Genomic DNA, 26,633 nt, shown 5'->3' with positions numbered 1-26,633 from the left:
AACAAACAAGCCGGTCTGGTCAGTTTCGGAGGAGACAGGGCAGGAGACACACAGACATTCCCACTTCCTTGCCTTGGCTGGACAGCACGGCTGCAGAAGGGAAGGCTCTTGGCTCCTCCAGTTTTCAGGATCGGAGGTACCTTGGGGGCCTAGCACGGGTGGTCTCACTGCATCCAGGAAGGAAGCCTGAGTCCCCAGGGAAGGACGCTCACCACCGGCATCTCTACAGATGTCCAAGAGTAGCTTGGGAGAGTCAAGAGGAGGAGCAGGGGGTGCCTTTCCTGTGCCGGCTGTGCAGGAGACAGGGCTGGGAGCTGGTGCTCGGGTGCCTGCAGCCTCCAGGGCAGTGCCTTTGGCCAGGTCACGTGCAGCACCAGAGGACGTTTCCGATGCCGCCCGGCGAATGTTATTGGATAAACAAGGGACATATAAGCTGCTGACCTTTTTACTCCCAGCTGGCCCATGACGTGGGTTAGAGCTCACAGTCTTGCTATCAACTGTCCCGGTAGCTGCAGAGTGGTGCTGGGATGGGGACGAAGCACAGGGCAAAGTGGAATCCGTAAGCAAGGCACCAGGGCACACCATGTCTTTGAGGTGAGATCTGGCTGCCAGGGGCACAGAGCTGGGCTGGGACTGTGAGGGGTCCTGCTGGCCAGGGGTGCTGAGTGGGATGTAAGGCCTTGGTGAGCTCACGCGGAGGGAGCCCTTGTGGGGACTGCACGTAGTGGGCGGCTGCCATGCAAAGCACGCCACTTTAGGGGGACAGAGAACCTGGAGTGGTATTTGCAAGACACAATATTGAAACAGGGAAAAGAAGAGAGGAAGAGGAGGGAACATGGAAAGAAGGTTGACCATTAGAAAAAACAGCACGACGCACTCTGAAACAAAACCTTCTGGTGAGACTCCCCGTGGCGCCCACACTTCTCTTCTGAATCTGAGTCCCCTGGAGGGTTGGCCTGCTGCTTGCTACTCCTGGGGAGGCTGGGCCCAGCCCACAATGCTAAGTCACTTCTGAGGCCAGTCCTCAGCCGACTGCATCTTTATTTATTTGCCTTCCTTACTCGACAGTGGTGTCAAGGGAGCCAAATGCCCTGGGAAGGATTCCCCCCCAGCCCCGCCCCTTCCCTCTCAGGCCTACTTTCCTCATTAAGACTTTGGCTTTAACAGTGTAAGCGGGGGCAGGCATTTGGCACAGTGGTTAAGATGCCCCCTGGGACTCTCGCATCCCATACTGGAGTGCGTACATTTGATTCCTAGCTCTGCTCCTGATTCCAACTTCCTGCTGATGCACAGCTTGAGAGGCAGCAGGTGAGTCCCTGCCACCCACAGGGGAGACCCAGGCTGACTTCTGGACTCCTGGCATCAGCCTGACCCAGGCTCGGCTGCTGTGGGCATTTGGGGGAATGAACAGGAGAATGGAGACCTCTCTCTGTCTCACTGCCCTTTAATTTTTTTTTTTTTTTTTTTTAAGTTTAAGTTCACTGGAACTCTTTGGAGTGTCTCTCATTCTTTTCTCTCAGGGAAAGGAGAATTGAAATAACTACATTTCTTTGTGTTCCCAAGACAGATATCTTCATGGAGCCACTGAGATTTGGCACTTGATTCCATAACCATAACAAACTAGAGCTGACCACGAAGAAAATGCTGAGGACTCTGAACACACATGTGCTCTTTGCTCAGAGGAGACACTCTGACGCACTATCACTAAAAGCACGTAGTCTCCCAGCTCTGATACACAAGAAAAAGGGACCAGGCAACAACACATGTCATCAGCCACCAGACTAACTGTGCCTGGTTTCTCAAATTCCAGCCCCAGCATGCCCATCACATGTACAGAGAATCAATCCCAGAGGTGAGTAATCAGCCTTGGAATCATGGCTTAAGCCCAGAGCTCTGGTTACAGGTCCAGAGCTAAAGAGCTACAGTTCCCATCTCTGTCCCTCTGCCCCAGACACCCCTCCTCTTGGGCCACAACAGGGAAGAGGGTCAGGAAATGGAGGACTCTCCAGCTGATGACCACCTGCCAACCTGTGGCTCAATGGGGAATCAGTCCATGAGACGAGGAAAGCTCACGTCCCCAGATATCCCAGGGCCAGAAGAAAGCCAAAACCTTCCTCCAGACTGCACAGGTGAGGCCAGTTTGAGTTTGGTTAATGCCTGGCCAATGGGTTGGAACCCAAAACTGTGGTGGCTCAGGGGTGTGGGTCTACTTTGATTTTTAAATCGTGTTTTGCTTTTTATATCTTTTGGAGCATGGTCAGCAAGGGGAAGGGATGTTAGGAAGGATGAATAGACAAGAAATAAAACAAAGTTTATGACTCTGGGCTAGAATCTGAACCCAGAAGCAGCGAGGAATCTTAGAACTCAGTTTTCAAATAACCTGAATGGGCAAGCAGCTGTGTGGGTCTCCTCAGCTAGCTCAATGCCTGTCCCTTCCATAGCACACCCAGAACGGAGCCACACGTACCAGCCAAGCTAGAAAATGAACAGTCCCGCTCTGCGAGTCAGCAAGGGCAAAAGCCTGCAAAGGAACTCATTTGGTGCCAGTGGACCTGGACTGGAGGTTGGGGCACGTTTGCAGACTAAAGGATGCTCCCTAGAAACAAAACATGTGGACTGCCACGCACCACTGGGGCAGCCAGGTGAGCTGACGGCAGCTGTTAAGGAGGTGAGCAAAAGACCACTTAGCTTTGGGCTCAGATTTGTTTTTACTTTGAGCTCAAATGTCCCACATGTGAGTCCTTCTTGTCCAAAGATAGAAATCTGTTTCACTGAGTTTTTAAGTTAATTTGGCTGTGGCCATATATGGCATCAGGACTGCACTGCACCAGGCATGGGCTTCCCAGGGCTCTGATCTGCAGCAAGGACACCTCCCCAGAGTGCTGACACGGCACTCGGAGTCAAAGTCCCTCCGTCCTGGGGCCTCCTTTAGGCCTAAAGAAGGAAGGGGACAGACACAGCGACTTTACATGGAAAGAACTGCTTTTTATTTTATTGTAAACACTGCAGGAACCACAAGGGCAGTTTGTATCCCTGCTTGGCTGGCTACTGATAAAATTTCACTTATGCTCTGAGAAGGTAGTCAGTGAAAAAATGAGGCTTCCTGAGAGATTCCAGTATGTTTCTAGTTTACACGGTTCCAAAACCTACTAACCCCTACCCCGGCTGGACATGGCCACGATGATGCTGATGTCACAGAGAGGGAAACCTTGGTTCCCTGTTCCTGGAGCAGGGCAGAGGGGCCAGGCTGGCAGGACAGGACTCCCATCTGGCCCACAGGTCTCCTGGATGCCAAGTCTGTCCCTAGGAGGAGATACAGGCCTCCAAGGGGCCTGGGAGCTTCCTTTAGCTGACACCAAGCCAGGGCAGGCCCCAGCCCACTCGGGCTCTGTCGCAGCCAGTGCATACTTACACAGCTCTGTCTGCCGTGCAGACAAGAAGTCATGTCTGCGTTCAGGGAACAAATCCAAGAAGTAATGCGTGACCTAAGGAGTCTGGAAATTTGGATGGCCAAATTTACCCTGAATGTGCCAAATAAAAGCTTTATTTTAGCAGTTTATCAGTTCCTTTAAAGAAACTCCAGGAAGAAGGAAATCCTTACAGAGCGACAGGTAAGAAAGCACACTATCCACAGGGGCTATTATGGGATGCTCGCCTGCACTGTAAGGTTTGCCCTTGCAAACTGCTTGGGAGGGTAACGTGAACAGTGACCCAAGCACTACAGAGAAGCTCAATCACGGTGTTACGCAAATGCATTTAAAAGGAATTTTTCTTTACTGCACATGTTTTTAAAATGATCTCTTAAGAAGAGGTGTTTAAGAAATCTAAAGAGGGGGCCAGCGCTGTGTCACAGCAAGTTAAGCCACAGCTTATGATGTTGGCATCCTGTATCAGAGCCGGTTTGAGTCTCAGCTGCTTCGCTTCTGATCCAGCTCCCTACTAATGTTCCTGGGAAAGCAGCAGAAGATGGTCCAAGTGCTTGGGCCCCCACAATCCACACAGGAAACCCAGGTAGAATTCCTGGCTCTTGGCTTCAGCCTGGCCCAGACCTATCCAGCCGTTGTAGCCATCTGGGGAGTGAACCAGCAGATGGAAGATGTCTGTCTGTCTTTCTGTGTTTATTTCTGTGTGTCACTCTGCTTTTCAGATAATTTAAAAAAAAAAAAAAAAGGAAGCCACAGGAATTACTGTGCTGCCTGCTGCACTAATTCACTGACAGTGGACCATGAGGTGCCACTACATTTGACTTGTGTTCATCAGCACTGTTTCCTAGTATGGACAGAGCCGACTGCATCCGTTCTGGAGATGGCTGAAGTGTGTCCACCACAGGCAGCACACTGGGGAAGGTGGCAAAATTAGGGCAAGCCATGGAGACCCAATGATCTCCCTGTGCCCATGTCTAACAGAGACCTTGGGAAGCTGGGCCCCTCTGCAGCTGCTGGTTCTGACCAGTGGCCCTGGATGCGTGCAGCTGTACTTAGGGAAGTGCATAGAGGCAGCTGACAGAACGGCTCCCCAGCACACAAGACACAGCAGCCAGCTCTCAGCCTGGGAAAAGAGGCGTCTGCAGAGGAAGGAGCCATCCCTGCTGACTCGGCTTCCTCTCAGGGCCCAGTGTGAACAAGGAAGGACCCGTGGAATTTGCAGGCTCCTTGTGAGTTTGGGAGCGCCTTCACAGAGGGAGGCGGGCACAGGGAAGTGCCCACCCAAGGAACACACTTCTGCAGTGTGTTCTGATCAGCCCAGCTTAAAGGCCGCTGCATTCCACGGCTGAGGCTCCTCTGTGTAGAAGCGTTCTTCATAGATCATCTGCATCAAAACAGGGTCTGTTCTTTTCACCAAAATAGCAAAGTAGCAAGAAAGAGGAGGGAGAAAGAAAGGTCAGGAAAACCACCTAGCAGGAGAGGCTGAAGCAAAATGATGCCCACTGCAAGTTGTACAGCTTTGCGGGGTTTTCTCCTGCAGGGTGCAGCTGGGCTCTGGACCTGGGAAACGCTACCTGGCCTTTGTCCTCAGGGACACAGTCGCTGCACACTGACAGCCCAACTCCCCCAGATCAATGCACTGAACACAAGATGCACTCCTCAGTCTTACACCGTACAGAGCTGTGTTCGAAGCCAAGCTCAGACCTCTTTCCTACTTATTCTGGGCTACTAGCATGCCCTCGTTGAGACCATTTCCATGCACACGTCAAACCAAGAAAACACCGGGCTCACTCCCAATGCCCTGGTGCAGATCAGCCTCATCCTGCACCTCTGCTTCCCCATGGCCCAACTCTCCCCAGAATTCTGGTCCTTACAGAACTGCCCCAAATGCTTGGAAATTATTTCACAATAGATTGGGCAAGCCAGAAGTCCCAAGTCTTAGCCAAAAGACACAACAACAGGCGCCACTCCAGAAGCCCACCCCCACCCCCCACCCCTGGGCACATGCCTACCTGGGGCTTGTCAGAAGGAAGGTTGGGGTGCACGCTTCTGTAGCCCTTGGCAGCGAGCGAAGAAGGCTGGGCGTTCCCATTGGCATCAGCGCCGGAAGAAAGCCTCCAATCATCTGAGAGATAGAAAAAGCAAAACAAAAACCCCTCATTCCCGGGAAGACTCCCTGGCTCTCCTAATCCAGGTCCCCCCACCCCCATGGAAGGCAGAGACAGCAAGAATGCAAGAAGACCATACCTGCTGAGGGAGTCCCTGGCTCCAGACCTAAGTGTGGTGCAGAAAGGAAGAAAAGGGGCGAAACAGAAAGAGTTACATTTGCAGGAAACAACATGAGGCTCAGAGAAGGACGGCAATCCAGCACCCTGCTGTCGGACACAAAATGCCCTCAGTCACACTGGCCTGATTACCATAGGAACCCACTCGAAACCATGATGTGCTCACAGGCACTGACCTTTGAAAGCACAAGGCCCACATTCACAGCAATGAAGACACAATTGTTCCTTGACATTCTTATTTTACAGACAAAACGGCAACCAACTCTGCCGTCCAGGCCCGGCTCACCGGCTCTCGGTGCCCTTCCTCAGGCCTGCTGTGCCTCCTCATTAGCAAGCTGGGCTAACGAGCAGACCGGGGAGAGGGAGAAGTGGGCAGGAGCTTTGTCCAGGGGTGGTGGTGGTGCACTAGCGGGGAGAACATGACCTCAGCCCAGAGGTATCTGCTGTGATAAGGACTTTTCTTCTCCCAGCCTGCTTCTGCTTTCCATTAAATGAGCCCCCGAAACATTTCAGAATCTAATCCCCTCGAGTGTCCATCGCCCTCCAAGGCACCCTGGTCCCTTTCCAGCCACTGCCCAATGCCTTGCAGAGTCCCTAAGCATCTCCTAATTTGACCCACCAAGTACCATGAAGAAATAGAGCACAGTGGTTACAACCTCAGCTGGGAAAACAGCTGGATCTCAATTCAAATCTTGGCTCCACACTGTCTGTGACCTGGGCAGGTTAATCTTCAGTTTGCCCACCTGAAAAATGGGGATAAAGATGTGCCTGCACACATAAAACACTTAGCACAGTACGTGTTTGTTGCATCAAAGTTCAGCAGCACCTGCCATTTAGCACCGCCTTCTGCATCGCCTCGTGTCTCCATCCCACATCCCCTACACTTTTTCCGTAAGGGGCAGGTGGTGGATGGTTTAGGTTTGCAGACCGTATGTTCTCAGGGGCAACCACTCAACTCTGCCACTCTAGAACAAAAGCAGCCACAGTGTGTAACTGACTCAGCACGACAGCGTCTGGATAAACCTTTATGCGCGGACAATAATATCTGAATTACCTATCATTTTCGGGTGGTAGACAGTGTCATTCTTCTTGTTTCTTTCAATCAATTAAAACTGTAAAAAACCGTTCTCAGCTCAAAGGCTGTCTAAGAAAGGCATGGGCCAGATTTTGCTCCAGGCCCCAGTTTGCCAACCCCTAATCCTGCGGGTCTTTTCATTGCCTCCTTCTTCTCCCTGATGCTGCCTCTTATCTCCCCCTCCCAAGAGGTAAAGGGGACTAACACTGCTGCTCTCACAGCCCCAGGCTCCACTTCAATGTGGGTCCCCCAGGGACTAGAGAAGGGCTTTCCAGATGTCCAGCTGAGATTCAAAACGATTTACTGAACATGGTTCTGAGTGGCAGACACTGGTGGCCACCTTTACATCTACTTAGCATTTAACTCAGTGCACACAACTCTGCAACCCCTCTACTTCAAGGGTGAGGAAACAGGCCAACTGGCTTGCCCAGAGTCATGTCACACAGCCAGGGAGTGATGAAGCAGTCCCCCCAGGTCTCCAGGAGCCAGGTGGGCTCTGCCCACCGCCCAGCACCAACAACCACACCATCAGCCTGGAAGCAGGAGCTCCGTTCCAGGTAGGAGGTGGAGCCAAAGGTGTCACAGCAAAAGGCAAGGCGGGCGCAGCGGCTGAGCGATCTGCTCCTGCATACAGCAGGGGTTTGGCTGCATCACACCCAGTGGGAGGGCTCTGCTAACACACAGATGCCTGGGCCCAGTCCTGGCGTTTCTGATTCAGTAGTGAGCTGTGAGGCCAGGGATCTGCCGATGGTGCTGCTGGTCCACAGCCTGCATGCTGAGAACCCAGGGTACAGTCAGCCATCTATATCCACAGACTTCAGATCCATGGATTCAACCAATCTCAGAGCAGAAATATGTGGAAAGTAAAGTACACTGACCATGTACAGACTTTTCATTATTCCTTAAGCAATGGAGTGTAACAACTACTTACGCACAACAAGTCATCTAGCGAAGATCTAAAGTATAGGGAAGGAAGTGCACAGCTGACATGCAAATCCTAGGCTCTTTTATACCAGGGACTTGAGCAGCTGGAGTTTTGTGTCTGCTGGGGCTCCAGAACCAATTCCTCATGGTTGTGGGGTAGTGAGGGACAACTGAAATACCCTTATTCTGGAAAGCTAACTGCCCATTTTCTCTTATCCACCCCCCAACAGTTTTTATAAGGTGACTCAGTTACATGCTGTGTAGCAGGTGTCTGCTACATTTCTGCCACTCCCTGACACACAGCTCAGAGATATTCCTCTTCTCTCCACTCTCCCCAACTCCACCCCAACTACACAGTTGGGAAATTCACAGGACATGTGCTCTGCTCATGTTACTGAAATATACTGGCTGAAGGACCATGGGTAAGTTCATTAACCACACTACACATCACTCTTCTCATCCATAAAATAAAATCCTAGAGCCAGCACCATGGCACAGCAGGTAAAGCCGCCTCCTGCGGCACCGGCATCCAGGATGGGTGCTGGTTCGAGTCTTGGCTGCTCCACTTCCAATCCAGCTACCTGCTAATGCACCTGGGAAAGCAGTGGAAGATGGCCCAAGTCCTTGGACCCCTGCACTCATGTGAGAGACCCAGATGAAGCTCCTGGCTCCTGGCTGCAGCCTGGCCCAACCCTGGCCATTACGACCATTTGGGGTATAAACCAGCAGATGGAAGATGGATCGATCTCTCTCTCTCTCTCTCTCTCTCTCTCTCTCTCCTGTTACTCTGCTTTTAAATAAATAAATCTATCTATATATGTGTGTATATGTATATAATATGTATATGTATAAAATCCTATTTCATACCCTCCCCCACAGAACAGCTGAGGCATGTGGAATCAGTTATGTGACAGTAGCCCTAAGTGATTGTATTTAACACTCAAGGTGCCTCTGTCCAGGCCCCTCCCACCTGGCAGGCCTTCAACATCAGTGACACACAGTGATGACAACCCTCTGTCCTCTCCAAAATCTAGCATTTTTACTGTCCCATATTCTGAGTTGCCATTTCAAACCCCCTTTGCAAAGTCACCCTATCAGGCACAGCAGACTCAGCCATGCACTAATTATCAATGGGTCCCGAGTAAGGGGCTACTCAGCAAAGGATGCAAACTTCATACGTGGGTTTGGGGACACATCATTTTGCCTGCCCTTTGGCCCTCAGTTGGGCTGATCCTTTGCAGGTGACAATGGCAGTTGACCGAGTCATGGAGAGTGGAGAAGTGACTGTTTTCCCAGATCTCCAGGTCTTACGAGGGACTCTCACTCTGGCATTGGACTGCCTGAGCTCTGATTCTCTCCGCTGTTACCAGCCTGCAGCAACGACCTAGCCTCCTGTGCAATGCAGATGGCATCTCCTGTGAGTCATGAGGACTAAATGACAGTGCCTGGCACCAAGTTCATGCTTCATAATACAGACAGCCAAAGCACATGGGGAAAAAACCTCCCCATCATCATGATGGTGGACTCACTGATGGCCCTCACTTGATAAACAGCTTCAAGAACATGATACCATTGGCAACCAACCCACTTTCTCTTCTCAGTCAGAACTTCCAAAACCGTTACCTTTACCCTGCCCCAAAAGAGGGCCTCTTTCAGGGTCCCCTCCTCCCTCTGGCGTGCCACCAGCCTGCCTGCTACCTTGTCTTCTCAACAAGCAAGGATGGCAGCAGCCAGAGCCATTTGCGCCCGAGTACGGCCACTTGGAATTTTATGTCCATAATCATCGATTATTAACTACTGATTGAAGAGGCTGTCAAAATGCTGCTTTCAATAAATGTTACCTTAGAGTTTCCGAGGGGAGGGGAGGGTGCGGGAAGCTGGCTGCCAAGGCAGGTTTTGCTGCCCTGCGGAGACCTGGCCAGTCCACAAGAGGTATTAGGTGCTTTGCCTTATCCTTCCCTCCATTTGCTCTGCACCTGCAATCTGTCCTGACCCATGGCCACCGTCTCCCGACATTTTCTTACATCTTATTCTGTGCTGTGTCATCCTCGCCTGTTCTACAGGTTTGTTTACTGATCAGTTCTACGTGGGCTCTCTGGGTGATCTGAGTCAGCTCCAGTGTGCTCCGGTGCAGTATTCAAGAAGTGAATGATGGGTGTTAAACCTGGGCCTAAGACTCTTCCAGATCAGATCTGCATCTGTTTTTCAAGTCATGTTGTGCAGTAGAGAATCTAAGCTTATCCACGGAGAGGTCTGGTTTTGTCCTCAGCTTCTGGGAGGCGATCATCTCAAAGCCTCAGGGACGGCATCCCTGACAGCAGAGCCTTCTGCATCAGGGGGCTTTGAGCCACCCCAGTCATGTGACTTGGGGTGGGGGCTTTGAGCCATCAGCAGCTCAACTTCCCAGTGGACTGGACACAGTCAGCATGTAGGTGCGAGGCCCACGCCTCTGTAGTGAGGCCACAGCAGAGACTGTGGAAGCAGAGGCCAGGCACGCTTCCCAGCTGGCAACACGCTGGGGACACGGCCAGGCGTGGATGCCGGGAAACAACATGTCCTAACTCCCAGGGCCAGGGCCAGAGGAAGCTCCACAACAGGCCTCTCCCCAGATTCCTCCCTACGCACTTCTCCCTTGGCTGATTTTAATCTGCTTCCTTCCCTTGTAATAAACCATAACCATGAGTATAACAACTTCCAATAAGTTTTACAGGAGTCCTTCCTTCTGGCTTCTGGGAGTACCCGAACCTGCAGTTGGTGTCACAAGTGAGGGTCTTCTCTTGTGGGGGCGTTTCCTTCCAGCCTCTCAGCCAGCCCGAATTCTAACACAGGCACTCATAAAAAAAGACTGATTTAATGGGAGTGGGAGAGCCTTTACTGCTTCAATGTCAATTTTCCTACAATATCTTCTTGGTACTGCAATCTCTGGAAAGCAAATACAGGAGTCAAACCAGAGGAAATGAGTTGATTGTAGATCCAAGAGTCTTTATGGCCCAAGCTAACTTTGCAGTCAAGAATCAGGCAATAAGGATTGGGGCCAATTGGCACAGAATTAACAAAACGCAAAGGCTGGCCTGAACCTTGGTATCTGAGTCAGAACACAGGAAGTGACGTAGCAAGCCATGAGGTCTTCACGCCATACCAGACAGGAAGCCCGGCAGCATACCCACTGTCAGCTCAGGCTCCCTGTGTGTGTGTGTGTGTGTGTGTCTCTTTATTTATTTATTTTTTTTAAGATTTATTTATTTATTTGAAAGGCAGAGTTACAGAGAGGCAGAGGAGGCAGAGAGAGAGGTCTTCCATCTGCTGGTTCACTCCCCAAATGGCCACAACAGCCATGAGCTTCTTTCAGGTCTCCTGCATGGGTGCATGGTCCTAAGGACTTGGGCCATCTTCTACTGCTTTCCCAGGCCACAGCTGAGAGCTGGATCGGAAGTGGGGCAGCTGAGACTTGAACTGGCGCCCATATGGGATGCTGGCACTGCAGGCAGTGGTTTTACCTACCACACCACAGCACCGGCCCCGCCTGTCTGCTCTTGAGTAAATACACCCTGACTGGGGACTTGGGTGGAGTTGCTCTGAACCAGCGTGACCGATGCCCAGACCTGGCCGGGCAGTGTAATCAGGAAGCAGCCGTAAGAGAGCCAGGTTTCTTCAGGGGACAGAGAGTCAGTACTGAGATCACTGCTATTCTTTTCAGATGGTTCTGATCCAGAAACCAGTGTCCACACTCAGAGACGAGGAGGCTGGTCAGGGACCTGGAGCCCAGCTACCATGGAGAGCAGGAGTCTGGGAGTGAGTATGGGCTGGGCGACTCTGAGGGCTCCACTGGTTCCTCCATTCACAGAGCGTCTCCATTCTCCTGAAGTTCCCCTGGATGCAGATGGCTCCCAAATGGAAGCCCTCCCTTACTGAAAAACTCAACATGCATAACACGGAATTCAACATTCCTTTCAGCCCAGCTCCATGAGTGCCATACCGTTCTCCTAGCCAACCAGGAAAGAAAGCTACCTGGTCAGCATGAGTCCTGCCTCTCCATGGTCCTTAATTACACTGCACTGAGCCCTCTCATTCCATCACCCAAAGTACCCTTTCACTCCTGGCCCCACTCTTCCTTCTCACTGGCACCGTGCTAGGCCCAAGCCTTCACAGCCTCAAACTGAAATTGTTTTGGGTCTTTTAACAAGCCTCCTGACCTGCAGTAACTAGAGTAATTACCACTAAAGAACACCTTCTATGGGTCTGTGTTGAACACTTGTAACGAACGAGCTCATTCAATCTTGACAACACTCTCATGATCACCCCCATTTCACAGATGAGGAAACTGAAGTCCTCTGAGTGAGTGATTTGTCTACGTCATGAAATAGCAGAACTGAGCCTGACAGAGGACTGTGTGACTCCAGAACCACACCAGCTCTCCCAGGGCAAGAGAGCTGGAGCAAGAAGTGAAGACAGAGGACGCTCTGAATTACAGGTGTCAGGGGCCCTCGTGAAGACCGGAACTTCCAGTCTAAGTAAACAGTCAACAACTTGGAGAACTATGGGGATGCAAGTAGGTGGTAAAACTAGGGAGCAAGGGAGAGGGGAGGCAGCCCTGCAGCTGAGGGACAGATCCTGGCCCTGGCAGTAAAGGAGGGAGCCAGACACCATCTGACGTTAGCTTGGCAAAGGCCACTGTGTGCCTCACACTCAGGCTGCCAGTCCAGGCTGGGCATGGCTGCCTGCAAACACTACTGAAAACCGTTTCCATGAAGCCAGTGAAGGCCCAGGGGCTCCCAGGCTCCAGGAGAGTGAGGCTGAGTCCTCTCCCTAATACCTTTCATGCAAACCCCAGTACCTCTTCCTCAGCTTACAGCTCCTCTGTAAAGAGTAACTCCTTAAGAAAGTGACACAAGGGTAAAGCCAGCATAGTGACCATGAATCTTCAATCCTCGAATTGCCCTCTAGTCAACATAGTGAACAGCTCAGTGCTAGCCTCTACACAGGGAGCTTTGTGGGAACTCAGCCCTGATCAAACAAAGTGATACCCAAGCTGCCCTTAGCCCAACAGACTGGGTCATTCCAAAGGAAACACACTGGCCCCTGTCACTGACCAATCAAAGACCACGTGCACTATGGACCAACCAGAAATCCACACACCAGCTGATCATGCACTGCTCGTCCCCAGCCTTTAATCCCTGCGGGAGTCTGGAAACAGTGTTAAGCTGCCTGGTCCCTGGCTTTGTGCTTTGCAATAAACACTTTTTCCCAACAACCTCGTGTCCACGGTTGGCTCGCTATGCACTGGGTGATGGGACCCAGTTTTGGGGGCGTTCCATAACAACAGGACAGGATGATGGTATGGGGCAACAAGCTGTCACTCAGTGTTCTAAGGAGGGAATGGGGCACAATGAAAGGAGAGCTGGGAGCCCCACCGACACCAGCGGACACCACGGTAAGAGGACAAGATCCCACTCCTGAACGTCTGCTCTGCAATCCCATTCCACTCTGCTTTGTGCTCTTCATGAGAGCTGTAGTTGTGGGGAGCAACTCGGACTAGACTAAGTTACTGGAATTAAGACTTATTCTATGCATCTGCTCTCCCACAATATGGCGCTGGGAGAGGAGAAAACAGCTTCTACGCAGCTGCCTCTTGCCAACTTGAGTGATGATCTCCAGGAGCTGATCCTGCTCCTGATTGGAGGAGAGCAGCATACTCGGCGTGTGGGCAGCCGAGTTGGGATTGGCGGAAGAGGACTATAAAGGAGGAGAGAGACAACATGCACCAGGAACATCTATCTGAAGGAACACCTGTGCAGCCCCCGAGAGAGCCGGCCGGCGGTGTGCCGCTCCCCTGCGGAAGTGGGGAGGGTGGCTGGGGGGAGCCGCCCTTCCACGGAGGTGGAAGGGTCGGTAGCCAACCCGGGAAGAACCAGCAGCAAACCCGGGGAGGGCCGAGCAGACGAAAGAACAACGCAGGGTCCTGTGTCGTTCCTCCACGAAGACGGGGAGCGACATAATGGTGCCGTGACTCGGATATGAAGCCTAGGCAGGGCTTAGTGTCGTTCCTCCACGAAGAGGGGGAGCGACATGTAGTGACTGTTTCCTTTACTCAAATCCAGCTTGCTCCTTTCCAGCCAAACAGCCCTAGTATGTGATCTTGAGTTTGCTCCCAGTCAATGGGACGCCAGGTTAATTTCCAAACTTCCCAAGTTCACGGGCATTTTAGAACTAGAAGAGCTTTATGTGGGTTTCAAATATGCTGTGGCTTAGCCACAGCCAGAAACCAAGGCAGTGGACTACAAGCCCACACCCAACTCCTCTGCTGCAACGAGCTGCCTTTTGCCCTCACCCAGTACACCCAGAATTATCCTCTTTTCCTCCTCCCCTTTTCTCATCACAACTCCCAGTGACTTCCTTGGCACCTGGCACACAGGTGATGCTGAATGAATGCATGCTCATTGTAATTTAATGATCTCAACTTGCTAGGAAGAAAATACTAATTTACAGTAAGGTGTGAACAATGGATAGCCACCACTTAATTCTTCAGAGTATTTGCGTTTTGAAACAATATGGTGATGATTTCGTGAAAAATATTCCGTATCTTATGAACATCTACCAAATGATGTCGGTGAAAAGATTTAGCTTCCCTAGAGTGCCTCAAACCCACACACTGTACTCTGCTGTACCTGACCCACAACTGGTGCTATGCCACATTGCAACCACTGGAGGGAGCTCAATGCTACCTCTCCGCCACCTCCTGTCACCACCAGAAAAAGGGCCAAGCAGTTAAAATTGCCAGGCGGTGGGGCTGCATAGTCTTTCTCTTCAGATCATCCCCTGGGAGTTTCTCTTCCCAAATATCCTCAAGCTTGGGAGCTGGATCTTTCCAGTGAGGCTCAGAAAGGCTGGAGTAGGTTAGCCTTAGATAGAAAGAACTAGTTTGTCCTCTGTGCCCCTACATTTCCTGGAGCAGAGCGTAGCAGTCAGGTGTGGGCTCAGGAGTAGAGGAGCAAGAAGCTACTCTGCAAGTTTCAGTGCTGTGGCCACGTGGGCTTTCCTGCAGGCCAGGGATAAAGCAGCCCTCCCAGAGACCAGCGTTCTCAGAAAGGAGCTGGCACTCCGGCCCTGGCCTTGTCCGCAGGCATCTGCTTCAGTACCTGTTCCAGGTTGTTGCGACAAGAGGAGAGTCCAGTTCCGGGATAGTGGGCACCGACCATCTCCTGCCAGTGAACTCCATCTTATCACAACCCAGCAGTCCAACTGTACCTACAGGGTTTGCCTGATCTACTCCCTTTCTTCGTTGCCTTCATTCCCTATAGCAGGAGCTCTCAAAGCTGGTCCCCTGGGCCAGCAGCATCGGCACGGCCCAAGACCTCATCAGAAATGCAAAACTTCAGGTCTCCAAGCAGGAATCACAAATTCTACAAATCTAGGCTAGGGTCCAGCCAGCTGATCCCGATGCAGACAGACATGAAAAACCACTGCCCTGCAGAGGGGAGAGAGGCTGCCCCACACTAAACCACCTGTGCCCTGGAACTCAACGTCAGCATTTTCCACCTTCTAGAATACTTGGGCTGTGGGAGGCCCCCACCAGAAAGGCCCAAACACCACCAACTGACAACAGCAGCTAGTGCCAAGCCACCAAACATCACTAACCATTTAACAGCACCAAGCCACCGGGCATCGTGCAGGACGCTCCACATGCGTCCTCCTCCCAACAGCCCCGGGGCAGGCACATGGATCAACCCCATTCCACAGGGGAGATCTTTAGGGATCAGAGAGTGCATATTCATCCGAGGTCACACAGCCAACAGGTGGTGGAGATGCAATGTGAACACACACCTGAGGCGGTCCAGTGTCCAGGGTCTAAAGCTCAACACCCTGGACCACACACTCAGGTGGCCTGTGTTGCTGACCAGGGTGGGCGGCAGGGGCTTCTCTGGTCTCTCTTCACTCCTACTTTGCACTGGCCTTGGAACTGTCCTCTGCTTTCCTAGGAGCAGGGTCATCCAGCCACCACATCTCTCAGCTGGCTGGTTCCCTAGCCCAGTCCTGCGTGGGCAGGCTACAGGGATGAGCTCAAAGAAGCTGACCATCTCACCACTCACTCCCTAGGCCCTGAGCCATCTCATCCACAACGAAGGCCAAGTGCGCGCACTGGTTCTTGCAACAGGATTATCTGCTCAGTCGTATCTATGCTTAGTCGCATCTACAATGAACTGGTGGTGACTGGCAGTCTGGGCTCTGACCACCACCCCAGCACAGGAGAGACAAGGAGATGACAGTCCCAGAGGGCGGCTGATGAGTTCAGGAGAGAAAGCATGAGGGCCTTGCCTTCCTGTGTGACTTTGAGGCTGTGCCCTCAGCCCCAAGGGAGGCTCACCTGGCTGGCTTTCCCGCTGTGGGGTTTCCTGGGGGCTCACGGGACCGCTGCTTGGGGTCTCCCTGTAGGAGGACGAGGCCCGGAGAGTCACCGCTCCCTTCCCGGTGCAGATTTTCGTAGGATCCATTTCTGAAAAGACAAGACCCAAAAGACAAGACTGAATCCAGGACACCAGAAGGATTAAACCACAGGCGGTTAGCGAGCTGTTACAGCCAGGAAATGAGATGAACCTGGTTACAGCCACGCAAAGTCTTGGGAGACTTGCGGGCGGCGGAGTGGGACAGACCATGTTCTCAGAGGCTGACCCTGCACCACACACCACGAGGTTAGGGGGAATGGAGGCAGTGGTGAGTTCTGAGGAAATGCGGGAGTCACAAAATCAGCTGCAAGCACTTCAGCGTGGACACGCACTTCTGTCTTTCATGACATGAAGTTTAGGTTGGTGAGCGGATTTCTGGCCGATTAGTAAGGCACGGCTCAAGACAGGGTTTACAGAAGATCCCTCAAGCTTCCAAGTTGTCCTGCTCATCGCAGAGCAAGTCGGCAACACAGGGAGTCGGGCGCATGTTCTCCAACAGGAAACAGGAAAAGTAACTCCTTGTAGCGCAAGTCAGGTCCCCAGAGATGAGGAGGCAGATGGCAGCAGCGCTGGCGGGAGCCCAGGGGTGAGGGCCTTGCATTCCAGGTGCAAGGAAGAGAACTCACAGTGACGAAAAGCCCGGGAAAGGCCGTCTTGATGAGTCGCCTCCACTGAGCCTCAGCCGAGTCTATACAGGGCCCCAACCCCCTAACAGCCCAACCACCTTTGGGGGTTCCTGGAGAGGACATAAGAGTCCAGCAGACTCCTCCTACCCAGAAGCAACACGTGGGAAACATGGACACCTGGACCCAAGTGCCAAAGCCTGCATGCCCCATGCTTTCTCCTATGCACACCTGCCCGCGATGAGGTTTCCTTTGTGAATTAGCCACAGTGAGAGATGAACAGTAATTCAGAAAACTAGAGCAACTCTAACAGTATGCCTGTGTGCTGGAATACAAGTGATTTAAAGCTTATGAGCTGCTCAGTTCTGGGTTCTTACATTTAATATTTTTAGAGCACGGTTTACCTTAGGTGGCTGAAATCATGGAAAGCAAAACTATGAATCTGGAGGGTCTACCATAAGCTTTGAAAGATCTGGAGGAGCTGGCACTGTGGCGTAGCAGGTTAAGCCACCGCCTGCCACACTGACATCCCATATAAGCACCAGTTCAAGTCCTGGCTACTCCACTTTCCATCCCGCTCCCTGCTAATGTGCCTGGGAAAGCAGCAGAAGATGGCCCAAGTGCTTGGGAGACCAAGGTGGAGTTCTGGGCTCCTGGCTTTGATCTGGCCCAGCCGCAGCCACAGCCACAACCATTGCAGCCATGTGGGGAGTGACCCAGCAGATGGAAGATCTCCATCTCTCTCTCTCTCTCTCTCTCTCTCCTTCTTTTTCTGTACTGCTGCCCTTAAATTAAAAAAAAAAAATATTTATGAAAATAAAAAGAAAGGTCCTAGAAGCCCATCCTCCAGGAACAACAGTGATGGGGTGGCAGGGACCCAGTGCAGACCACGCAATTCTAGAAGGCACAAATGCCAAGGGTCTCTTTATGTGCAGCTGAGCTAAGCTGAACTCCAAAGTGGTTTTCTTTTCAAATTGCTCCCAGCTTGGATCCGTAGCTTGAAATCGCCACAAATGTGATTACAGGTTAAAGTTCAGGGTGCCCGTTTGGACAGGATGTGGGCTCGGACTTCCAGTGCACTCCCAGGGAAGGGCAGAGAGAACCAAAGCCTCTTTTCTCCTCGCTTTCCAACCCGGCAGTGCCCTTTCTATAGCTTGGGCAAAATCGACGTTAGCATTACAGGAGAGAACAGATCTGCCCCGTCAGCGCCTCTTCCACTGGGAACAAAGCACAAAACCCAAAACATGTGGCCCAGCACGCAGAGGCCTCCGGGCCCACCTGACTCGTCCAACCCGATCAGAGGCGAAGTGCATGATGCCACAAAACTTCTGGGAACCCGGGCTCCAGAGGGTGAGGGGCAACCTGGCCAACGCAGCGCAGCTGATGCACAGCAGATCTGCCCGACTCGGGAAAACACCGGGGGCTGAAGTGCGGCCCAGCCCTCACTGGCCCATTCTGTCCAGAAGGAAGCTGACATTTGAACTGCATCCTCTCCCCTTCCTGGAGAGCAGAGGCAGGAAGGGACTGCAGGTGACGTCGGCCAGGGGCGGGCCTAGGTGTGGCATCAAGGCAGCTTCTTCCAACTCAGCCCAACCCGGAGGTTCCCAGGAGGCCAGGTTCGTTCTCAGGGAGATGGGAGCTGGCAATCTCTAGGGAGAGTCCAGGCAGTCCATGCACCCCGGACGCACCCCAGAGCGAATGTCTGGTCTCTGCACTGACCCTCCTCCCGGAGGAGGGACAGAGGACAAGACCCCTGGACTCAGTTCTTCTCCATGCTCACTGGCCTCCAGAAAAGAACACACACACTGGAGCTCACACTCACACACACTCACACACACACACACACACACACGCAGAGGAGGACCAGCAAAGAACTGAGGAAGTAAAGGGAATGCGTCCTGAACAAGCAAGGGTTAAGCCTCAAAGTATTAGTCAGAGAAGGAAGAGGGAAAACCATGCATGATCTGCTATGAAGAAAGAGAAGCACCCCCTCCCCAGGCGAGATACCTGCAGGGAGTACCAGGCCTGAAGCACTTTTCACTGTCTTCACGGGAATGATTTGAACAGCAGAAATAGAGCGTGCACGTAAAGGGCCGGCAGTTGCTGAAAACACAAAAGGGTAAATGGTGCCTCCAGAAAGAGCATTTGGGAAACACTCAGGCAGTTGAGGAACTGGGCAGGGACAATGGGAGGAAGTCGCCCCCACGAAAAGAACAATACACAGAGCAGTGGATGCAGTAATTAAAAATAACCCGCTTTCCCTCTTCAAGGTTCTGGGCCAAGACGGCAGAACCCGCCCTCCAACCAGCCCCCAACCCCAGCTGGTCAGTGCTTATCAGTGTCTCCTGCCACACCAGGCGCCTGCCAAGGCTCTGGACAAAGAGATCTTCAGAGACACAGATGGCCTGGCAAACAGAGGAAGGGGACAGCAGTCAGGCCCAAGGGGCCCCTTGGGAGAATGTTGGGGTGTCTGTGCTCCAGCCAGGGCTCCGAGGAGGACAGCCATGGCCCAAGGGCTCCGGACAAGTGGAGGAAGTAAAGGAACACATTTGTGGGTTGCTGGGTCCCTTCACCATCACAGCTGCCACCCCAAAACCACAGCATCTAGGGTCCTGTGCCTCTGACAGTCATAGGCCTCTGGCCCATGCAAATCAGAACCCCCATCTGCTGCATGGCAGATGGTCTTGCTTAAACCTACCTTCTCCTGGGCTGGAGGTGCCAAGTGGCCAAGTGCATGCTTAAGACTTTGGGCAGTACCCAAGTGCAGAGTTCATGATGCTGACCCGCACTGGGCTAAGGTAGAACAGGGAGACTGCCCAGGATGTGGGGAAGGCTGCAGTCCCCTGGTCCTGGGTGCCCGTGCTTACTGATCTGTAGGGTGCCTGAGCTCCCTGCCTGCCCAGATCCTGCAGTCCCCATGGTGGACACGTCCTCATTGTCCTCCCTCTTTAACATCAGCACAGAAAATGCCAGCCCTTGTGCTACGGCACCGAAGTCGCTGCAGAGAGTAACACCCTGAGGCCTTGCAGCCCTGGATCCTCAGAACACTGGGTGGGGATGGGACTGCTGCTTCTGAATCGGCATTGTGCTGGCAAGCCTGCCAAGGGGACAGGAGAGAGGACCTGGGTGGCAGACACTTGAGCCCAGCAGGCCATCACTTCGTAAGGCATATGGCAGTCACAAGGCGTATGGCTGTCACTGAGTCAACGGTGACAGCAGCATGTGTATTAAGACACAAACAGGCTTCCACAGCAGTCCTACTGACTGCTCCGAATCACCTGGGAGACTGGCCCCCAGGTGTTGACCATGCTAAAACACTCCCCTGTCACACAGGCACTGCCCGAGATTCCCTAAGCACAACCCAGCCAATACTGTCCAGGACCCCGGGGACACCGCAGACGGGCCCACAGCAGTAGCGGAGCAGGGTGACCCCGCTGGGAGGTAGGGAAATCTGGAGAGTGGCAGGACACTGCTGTGCCTTCCTCGCAGGCTGCTCCCACTGAGTCCCCGCTCTGCCCCGGCTCAAAGGGAACACCTAGCGGAATCCGACAGAAATGCAGAGGCTGAAGTGTGAAATGACTCTTTGGGAGAGGTTGTGTTTTGACTTAGACAACCTGTTCCAGGCTTGCCACTCTTGCTTTTTGGTAAAATTTTGCTTGGTGAGCATTCCTGGGCTTCGCAGAACGCAGGATCTGGGGCAGGAGTAACTGCAGCAGATGGTATGGTCCATGAGAGCACTCCTCCCACAATGCCTGTTAGTGAGGGGCAGACCCAGGACTTGAACCTGCGCCTCATCACTCCAAGTTCAGTGCTTTGCCACAGTGGCATCGGGAGCACGGCTGTGAGGCTCTCAGCCAGCCATGCATAGGAGGTCACGAGGACCATCTCCAGGGCAAAGGGGACCTCAGAGGTCTTCTTATCCAGCACTCACTCCACATTTAAATCTTCCATCCTAAACATTTTTTTAAGCTGAAACTACAACAGGATGCATTTGAAACCAAGTCGGCTGAAATCATTTACTTTAATGATTAGGCCCCTGCTCCCAGGTCAGGACTAGGGATGGGTCACTGTCTATCACAGGTAAAGGTGAAATGCCAGGGAAGGGGTTTGTCGGGCTGGGTGCACTTGCGCCGACGTGATGTAAGCCTCGGCCAGGTCTTTGACCCATTACTCATTGTGTCCTTGTGAGATGCGATAGTTTTGAAGACGTGGCAGCCTTGGACTCATGAGACACAAAAACACACCCCAGGTCTCAGAAAATTACCATAGAGAATAGGTGTCCAGTTCACAGCCTTATCAGGCTAACAATGTTCCCCTCACCTCCACCCCCATGCAGCCGGGGTGGCCCTGGCCAAGGCGCTCTGCACCACCCACAATCGCCTTCCAGGATGGAACCCCTCGCTCTTCAGGAGCCTTACCTTTGTCGCGCCCATCGCTGCCGGGTGCCAGGCCGTTCAGCATGGCCTTGGACGCAGCAATGTCACACTCTGAAAGAGAGGAAGGCAAAGGACGTGAGGTTGTGCCTCTGCTTCCCCCTCAGTTACTGAGTCCCAGGTGGTAGGAGGGGCTGGGGACTGGGTTGAGGGGCAGCAGAGGGTCCTGCCCTCACAAGGCCCTGGAGTGGCTCCATCCGTCGGCTCTCTCGGGCCTTAGATAGGTCCCCTGGAGCATCATGGGAGAGTCTGGAGACCGCAGTGCGGCTTGAATCTGTTGAGGGTGGGATGTGTTGTGGGTGTGGGAATCCTCCTGCCTCCTAGCTATGGTTTCCTTTCTGACATTAAAAAAAAAAAAAAAAAAATCTGCTTAACTCCCTCCAAATGGCATTTCCTGCCTGAGTCACCCATGCAAAGGCCGCCTCAGATGCGTCCCTGTGCATGGAGCTCCATCTGTCAACCAGGACAGAGACCTCCGGCTGTTGGACACGTCCCCTCCCTCCCAACGCCCCACCTGTCAGAGTCACGCTATGCTTCCCATGACATGTCTGTGGACGCTGCCCCTCTCACACCTCAGTCTGGGCCTGGGTCATTGTCCCAGAGGTGACACGGCTTCCTGAGTGTCCTTCCCTCTGTGTGTCCCTCTGTGTCCCAACCTCAGTCTACACCCACAGCACTTTCCCCAACCTAGCTGCTGCCCTGGCAGACAGGGCTCCCAAGGGCTACTCTGTGCTTCTACACAGAAAGATTGGGTTCCTACATGCTGTATTTCACCTGTTTCCCAAATTAAAATTCGGGAATTTATTTTGGGAATTCAGTCATGTAGAATATTACTTGCATGGGGGAAAACATACTAAAACTTCCCCAAGGAGCTGGTGCTGTGGCATGGCAGGTGAGGCCACCACCTGCAGTGCCGGCATCACATATGGGCGCCGGTTTGAGACCTGGCTGCCCCACTTTTGATCCAGCTCTCTGCTATGGCCTGGGAAAGCAGTGGAAGATGGCCCAAGTCCTTGGGCCCCTGCACCCACGTGGGAGACCCGGAAGAAGCTCCTGGCTCCTGGCTTCAGATCAGCACAGCTCCGGCCATTGTGGCTATGTGGGGAGTGAACCAGCAGATGAAAGACCTCTCTCTCTCTCTCTCTCTCTCCTTCTCTCATTGTATAACTCTGACATTCAAGTAAAATAAATCTTAAAAAAAAAAAAAAGCTTCCTCAAAGTGTACAAATGATTGGAATATAATTTTTAAAAAACATTTATTTTTTTAAGTGCAGAAATACAGAAAGAGAAAGAGAGAAGGCGAGAGAGAGAGAGAGAGATCTTCCATCTACTGGTTCACTCTCCAAATGGCTGCAATGGCCAGGGCTGGGCCAAGCTGAAGCCAGCAGCCAGGAGTTCTTCTGGGTCTCCCATGTTACACAGGGGCCCAAGTAGTTGGGCCATCCTCCACTACTTTCCCAAGAACATTAGCAAGGAGCTAGATAAGAAGTGGAGCAGCCAGGATTTAAACCACCACCCATGTGGGATGCCAGCACTACAGGCAGAGGCTTAGCCTTCTATGCCACAGTGCCAGCCCCTGGAATATAATTTTTAGGTAAATAGTATGACCCGTATCTTGGTATGCCTGGTTATATTTAAATTAGCAAAATGACACTCTTGATGTCATTAAAAGCCATCCAATCAGGATGGGCATTTGGCTCAGTAGTTAAGATAATACTTGGGATGCCTGCATCTCATATCATTCGTGCCTGGGCTCCACTCTCGATCCCAGCTTCCTGAAAATGTCTACCTTGGAGGCAGCAAATAACGACTGAAGTACTTGAGTCCCTGTCACCCACTTGGGAGACCCGGGTGGAGGTGTGGACTCCTGGCTTCAGCCTGGTCGAGCCCTAGCTGTTGTGAGCATTTGGGGAGTGAACCAGTGAATAGGAGATCGACTGACTTCTCTTTGTTTTCTCCCCAACCTTTACAAACAAACAAACAAATAAATAAATAAGAAACTAAGCAAGCTAGCAAGCAGCAAGTCCCCTTGGCCACCAGCTTCCTAGGAAGCAAGGCCTGAGCAGCCGACCCCAGATTCAAGGCTCTGTGACCACCAGTCCCAGCCCCTCTCTAGCGCATTTCTCTCCTGGCCCTGACTGCTGGCAGCAACTCTGAGCATATCAGACACCAAGACCTCTAGGCCTTGCATCCTGCAAGGCCCTCAGCCAGGCATGCCTTCTGCCCTGTTCTTCCCTTGGGAAAATCCTAAGCACACTTGAGTTCACTTTGAACATTACCTCTGTGTCAGCTGGGACTTTTCTGAGTTCTCAGACAGCACTGAGACCCTCTCCCCAGTCACCTGCAAGGCTATCCTCATTCTCCATCCCAAAATACGCAGATGGAGGCAGGCCAGGGAAGACAGGCCGGTAGGCAGACCCTGGCACCCCCAGACATGTGGCCAGTGTTCTTCGGGGGAGGCCACAGCCAACCAAGCTCCAAAGATGATCATGAATGGATATGGTTTTTAAACATCTCTTTACCCGGATCTGAGGATCCAAACTTGGCATTCTAACTGAGTCTCATTTCATTCTTCAGGCCAGCCCTCTGGAGAGAGGGTTTAGGAGCTCCTGCTGTATAGACCAGAAAGCTGAAACTCAGAAAGGGTGTCAGGCCTACACAAGGTCACTAAGCTAAGACTTGAACTTCTCATCTCATGTCTTACCCTCTTCCTTCCCCCCCAACCAAAATAAACATTTTGGTTTCCTGAATTGTTATATGCACAAGTACTTCAAAAAGTGTGTGGTTTTGGGATTAAAAGATAAATTCATCTTGGCACAAAAATTTTGAGAGGCTGGTGATGTGGTGTAATAGGTTAAGCATCCCATAAGGTGCTGGTTTGAGTCCCGGCTGCTCCACTTTCAATCCAGCTGCCTGATGAAGGCCTTGGAAAGCAGTGGAGGATGGCCCAAGTGCATGAGCCCCTGTACCCATGTGGGAGACCTGGAAGAAGCTCCTGGCTCCTGACTTCAGATCAGCCCAGCTTTGGCCACTGTGGCCATTTGGGGAGTGAACCAGCAAATGGAAGCCCTCTCTCTCTCTGTCTCCCTCTAGAGTCTTTAACTCTGCCTCTCAAGTAAATAAATCTTTAAAAAAATTATTTTTCTTTGAAGCCCATGCTCACCAGGGGACTTCAACAAGCTCATGTAAAAAAATTGAGCTCAGATTTCAAGACTTTTTGCATCAAAATCAAACTTAACTTTTTAATGCCATTTCCTGTGCATTTTTGGAAATACCTTCATATTCTATTTCTGTACTTACTGAGCCTGAAGCCCAGTCCCAAAGCCCAGTAGCTCAGTGGGCTGGGACAAAGTTATCCAGCAGGAATCTTCCTTGGCCTCCCCCAAGGCTGGCTGCTTGCTGGAAATCACACGGAGCTGCTCCTCTCCACACCCAGCAGCCTGGACCTCCCCTGACCCAGCCTCTTCACTACTGACCTCCACCAACAGAGAGAGGCCCCTCCTCCCAGGTGTCAAGGCTCCCTTGAGCCTTCATTTCTGTGATGGGTGGAAGCAAAGTGTTGGCAGGAAAGCAGAAATCCAAGTAAAAGAACATCGCAAGTTCACGGCCCAGCGCTCTTTCTCTCACCAGCCCTTCCTTGCCCACCTGCTCGGGTGCCTCCTGGTCAGCTTCTTTCTGGGACCGCTAGCCTTCCTCCAACCACCCACCCACCCCCGCAAGTCCACACCAGGGTAGCCTCTGAGTCACCACAAGGCTCAGCCCCATGCTCTTCCTTTCCCCTTTTATCTACATAACAACCACGTAGGACTCAAACCTCTGCAGCAGTGTCCTGGTGTCCAACAGCCCATGTCTGTCTCCGTCCACTACACACCAGTGGGGCGATCCCAGACGAACCATGAGCCCCTGGGGCCTCAGTGTCCCCATCTACCTAATGTGGGTAAACCATGCCCGCCTTTGGGGCTTTGCCCCGACGATGAAATGGGCTCATGCAGATAAAGCACTTCCCTTGGTGGACTGGCAGCCCAGCCCACACTTGCAATTAAAGGAACCCCTGATTTTCATGCTGCCCCTTCCACCAAAGATTAAAATGAGTATCTTCCACATAGCTACTATCTTCCTAATATCAGTTTTAATAGTGGGACAATATTCCATCAAGTAAGTACACTTAATTACCCATGACTCACCTTCATGGGGGTGTTGCATTTTTGTGTTTAATAAACATTTTATTCGGTAATGAAGCTCAGTTTTATATTTTTTTTTCAACTTTATTTATTTATTTAAGAGACAGACAGAGAGCTCCCATCCACTGGCTCACTCCCCAAATGCCTACAAAGGCAGGGGCTGGGCCACACTGCAGCCAGGAGGCAGGAACTCAATCCAGTCTCCCACGTGGGTGGCAGGAACCCACTTGAGCCATCATTGCTGCCTCCCAGGGTCCGTATTAGCAGGAAGCTGGAGACAGGAGTCACAGCTGGGAGCTGAGCCCAGGTGCTGCGGTATGAGTAGTGGGTGTCTGAACAGCCAGGCCAAATGCCGGCCCTGGGAGCGATGTTTTGTTTCCCTCTAAGATAGACAACACCAAGCCTGGGATTATCAGGTCAAAGGGTCCAGAATTTCTGGAAACATCCTAGGCAACACCCCCTTCTAGTTGCCACCAGAGAGACAGCTCTGGGGAAATCCCTCCCGCTCTGTCCTGCCTCTCCTTCCCTTACATCAATGCCTAGGAGCAGCAGTGCCAGTTTACATTAATCCTGATGTTGGTGGAGCAAGAAGTTTGTCTTGGAGACAGTGCTCAGGACATTAAAAGCACTGGCTCCACTTGACCCTCACAAAATCCCAATGGGGTGCTGCTGTGACGACATCTGTTTAACAGCAAAATATGCAGAGAAAGGTCCGCCACAGGCCCACACGGGCTGAGGTCCAGGTGCGCCGGGAGCTGTCCACCCTAGTACCCTCCCAGGTTCTAAGCACACACAGTTCTTCATAGCTAAAGGGCACCGTGTATAAACACACAGTAAAGGCTCGTTTTCAATCAATATGCTTGACATATGCAGGCTCAGGAGACCTCTGAGAACGATCACCAAATGGTCAGCCCTCAGTCCCACCCTGCTGCACTGACAGGTCCCAGGGACTCTAGAGCATGCGCAGTAGCTAACATGGAACTTCATCTCCAGATGAAAACTTCTCCGCCTCCAGTTCTGGGCTGGAATGCTGACCGCGCTCGGTGGCACAAAGAGCATGAATCTCTTCCCTCCTCTGTCTGTTCTGCCCAATGCTTTCCACCCCAGCCCCAAACCAACCATACTCAAAATCGGTCATTTGTTGAGGTCTTGATTCTTTTTTTTTTTTTTTAAAGATTTATTTATTGATTTGAAAGGCAGAGGCAGAAAATCCTCTGGCCATTCCAAACCTTCCCCACTCGGCGGG

The 26,633-nt window shown here is 52.2% G+C and overlaps 1 protein-coding gene and 2 long non-coding RNA genes across 52 annotated transcripts in view; 2 read left to right on the top strand and 1 right to left on the bottom strand.

The window, feature by feature from the left end:
- The window catches only part of SORBS1 (sorbin and SH3 domain containing 1), a 237,765-nt gene that overhangs the window by 93,239 nt on the left and 117,893 nt on the right, over positions 1–26,633 (bottom strand). For 26 of the 50 annotated variants that reach the window (XM_089314702.1, XM_089314671.1, XM_089314677.1 and 23 more), the window contains 6 exons: positions 21,192–21,260; positions 18,781–18,876; positions 16,072–16,200; positions 5,673–5,699; positions 5,438–5,550; positions 73–771 (listed from right to left, as the gene is read on the bottom strand). In XM_089314702.1, the coding sequence (XP_089170828.1) occupies positions 73–771; positions 5,438–5,550; positions 5,673–5,699; positions 16,072–16,200; positions 18,781–18,876; positions 21,192–21,260 (1,133 nt within the window). The remainder of the gene's footprint in view (positions 1–72; positions 772–5,437; positions 5,551–5,672; positions 5,700–16,071; positions 16,201–18,780; positions 18,877–21,191; positions 21,261–26,633) is intronic. The other 24 variants (XM_089314687.1, XM_089314690.1, XM_089314688.1 and 21 more) reach the window with 7 other exon arrangements.
- On the top strand, positions 468–1,021 carry LOC149121956 (uncharacterized). Its single transcript, XR_016222081.1, has 2 exons — positions 468–594; positions 808–1,021. It is a non-coding gene; the product is annotated as an uncharacterized LOC149121956 (long non-coding RNA).
- On the top strand, positions 1,449–3,557 carry LOC138845333 (uncharacterized). The gene is made up of 2 exons (XR_011382349.2): positions 1,449–1,852; positions 2,442–3,557. It is a non-coding gene; the product is annotated as an uncharacterized LOC138845333 (long non-coding RNA).

This window comes from Oryctolagus cuniculus, chromosome 15, assembly GCF_051225735.1.
Source record: "Oryctolagus cuniculus isolate XC-2025 breed Fujian yellow rabbit chromosome 15, ASM5122573v1, whole genome shotgun sequence".
NCBI classification, from domain to species: domain Eukaryota; kingdom Metazoa; phylum Chordata; class Mammalia; order Lagomorpha; family Leporidae; genus Oryctolagus; species Oryctolagus cuniculus.
The sequence above is the reverse complement of the archived record's forward strand: the minus strand, read 5'-3'. Positions and strand labels throughout refer to the sequence as shown.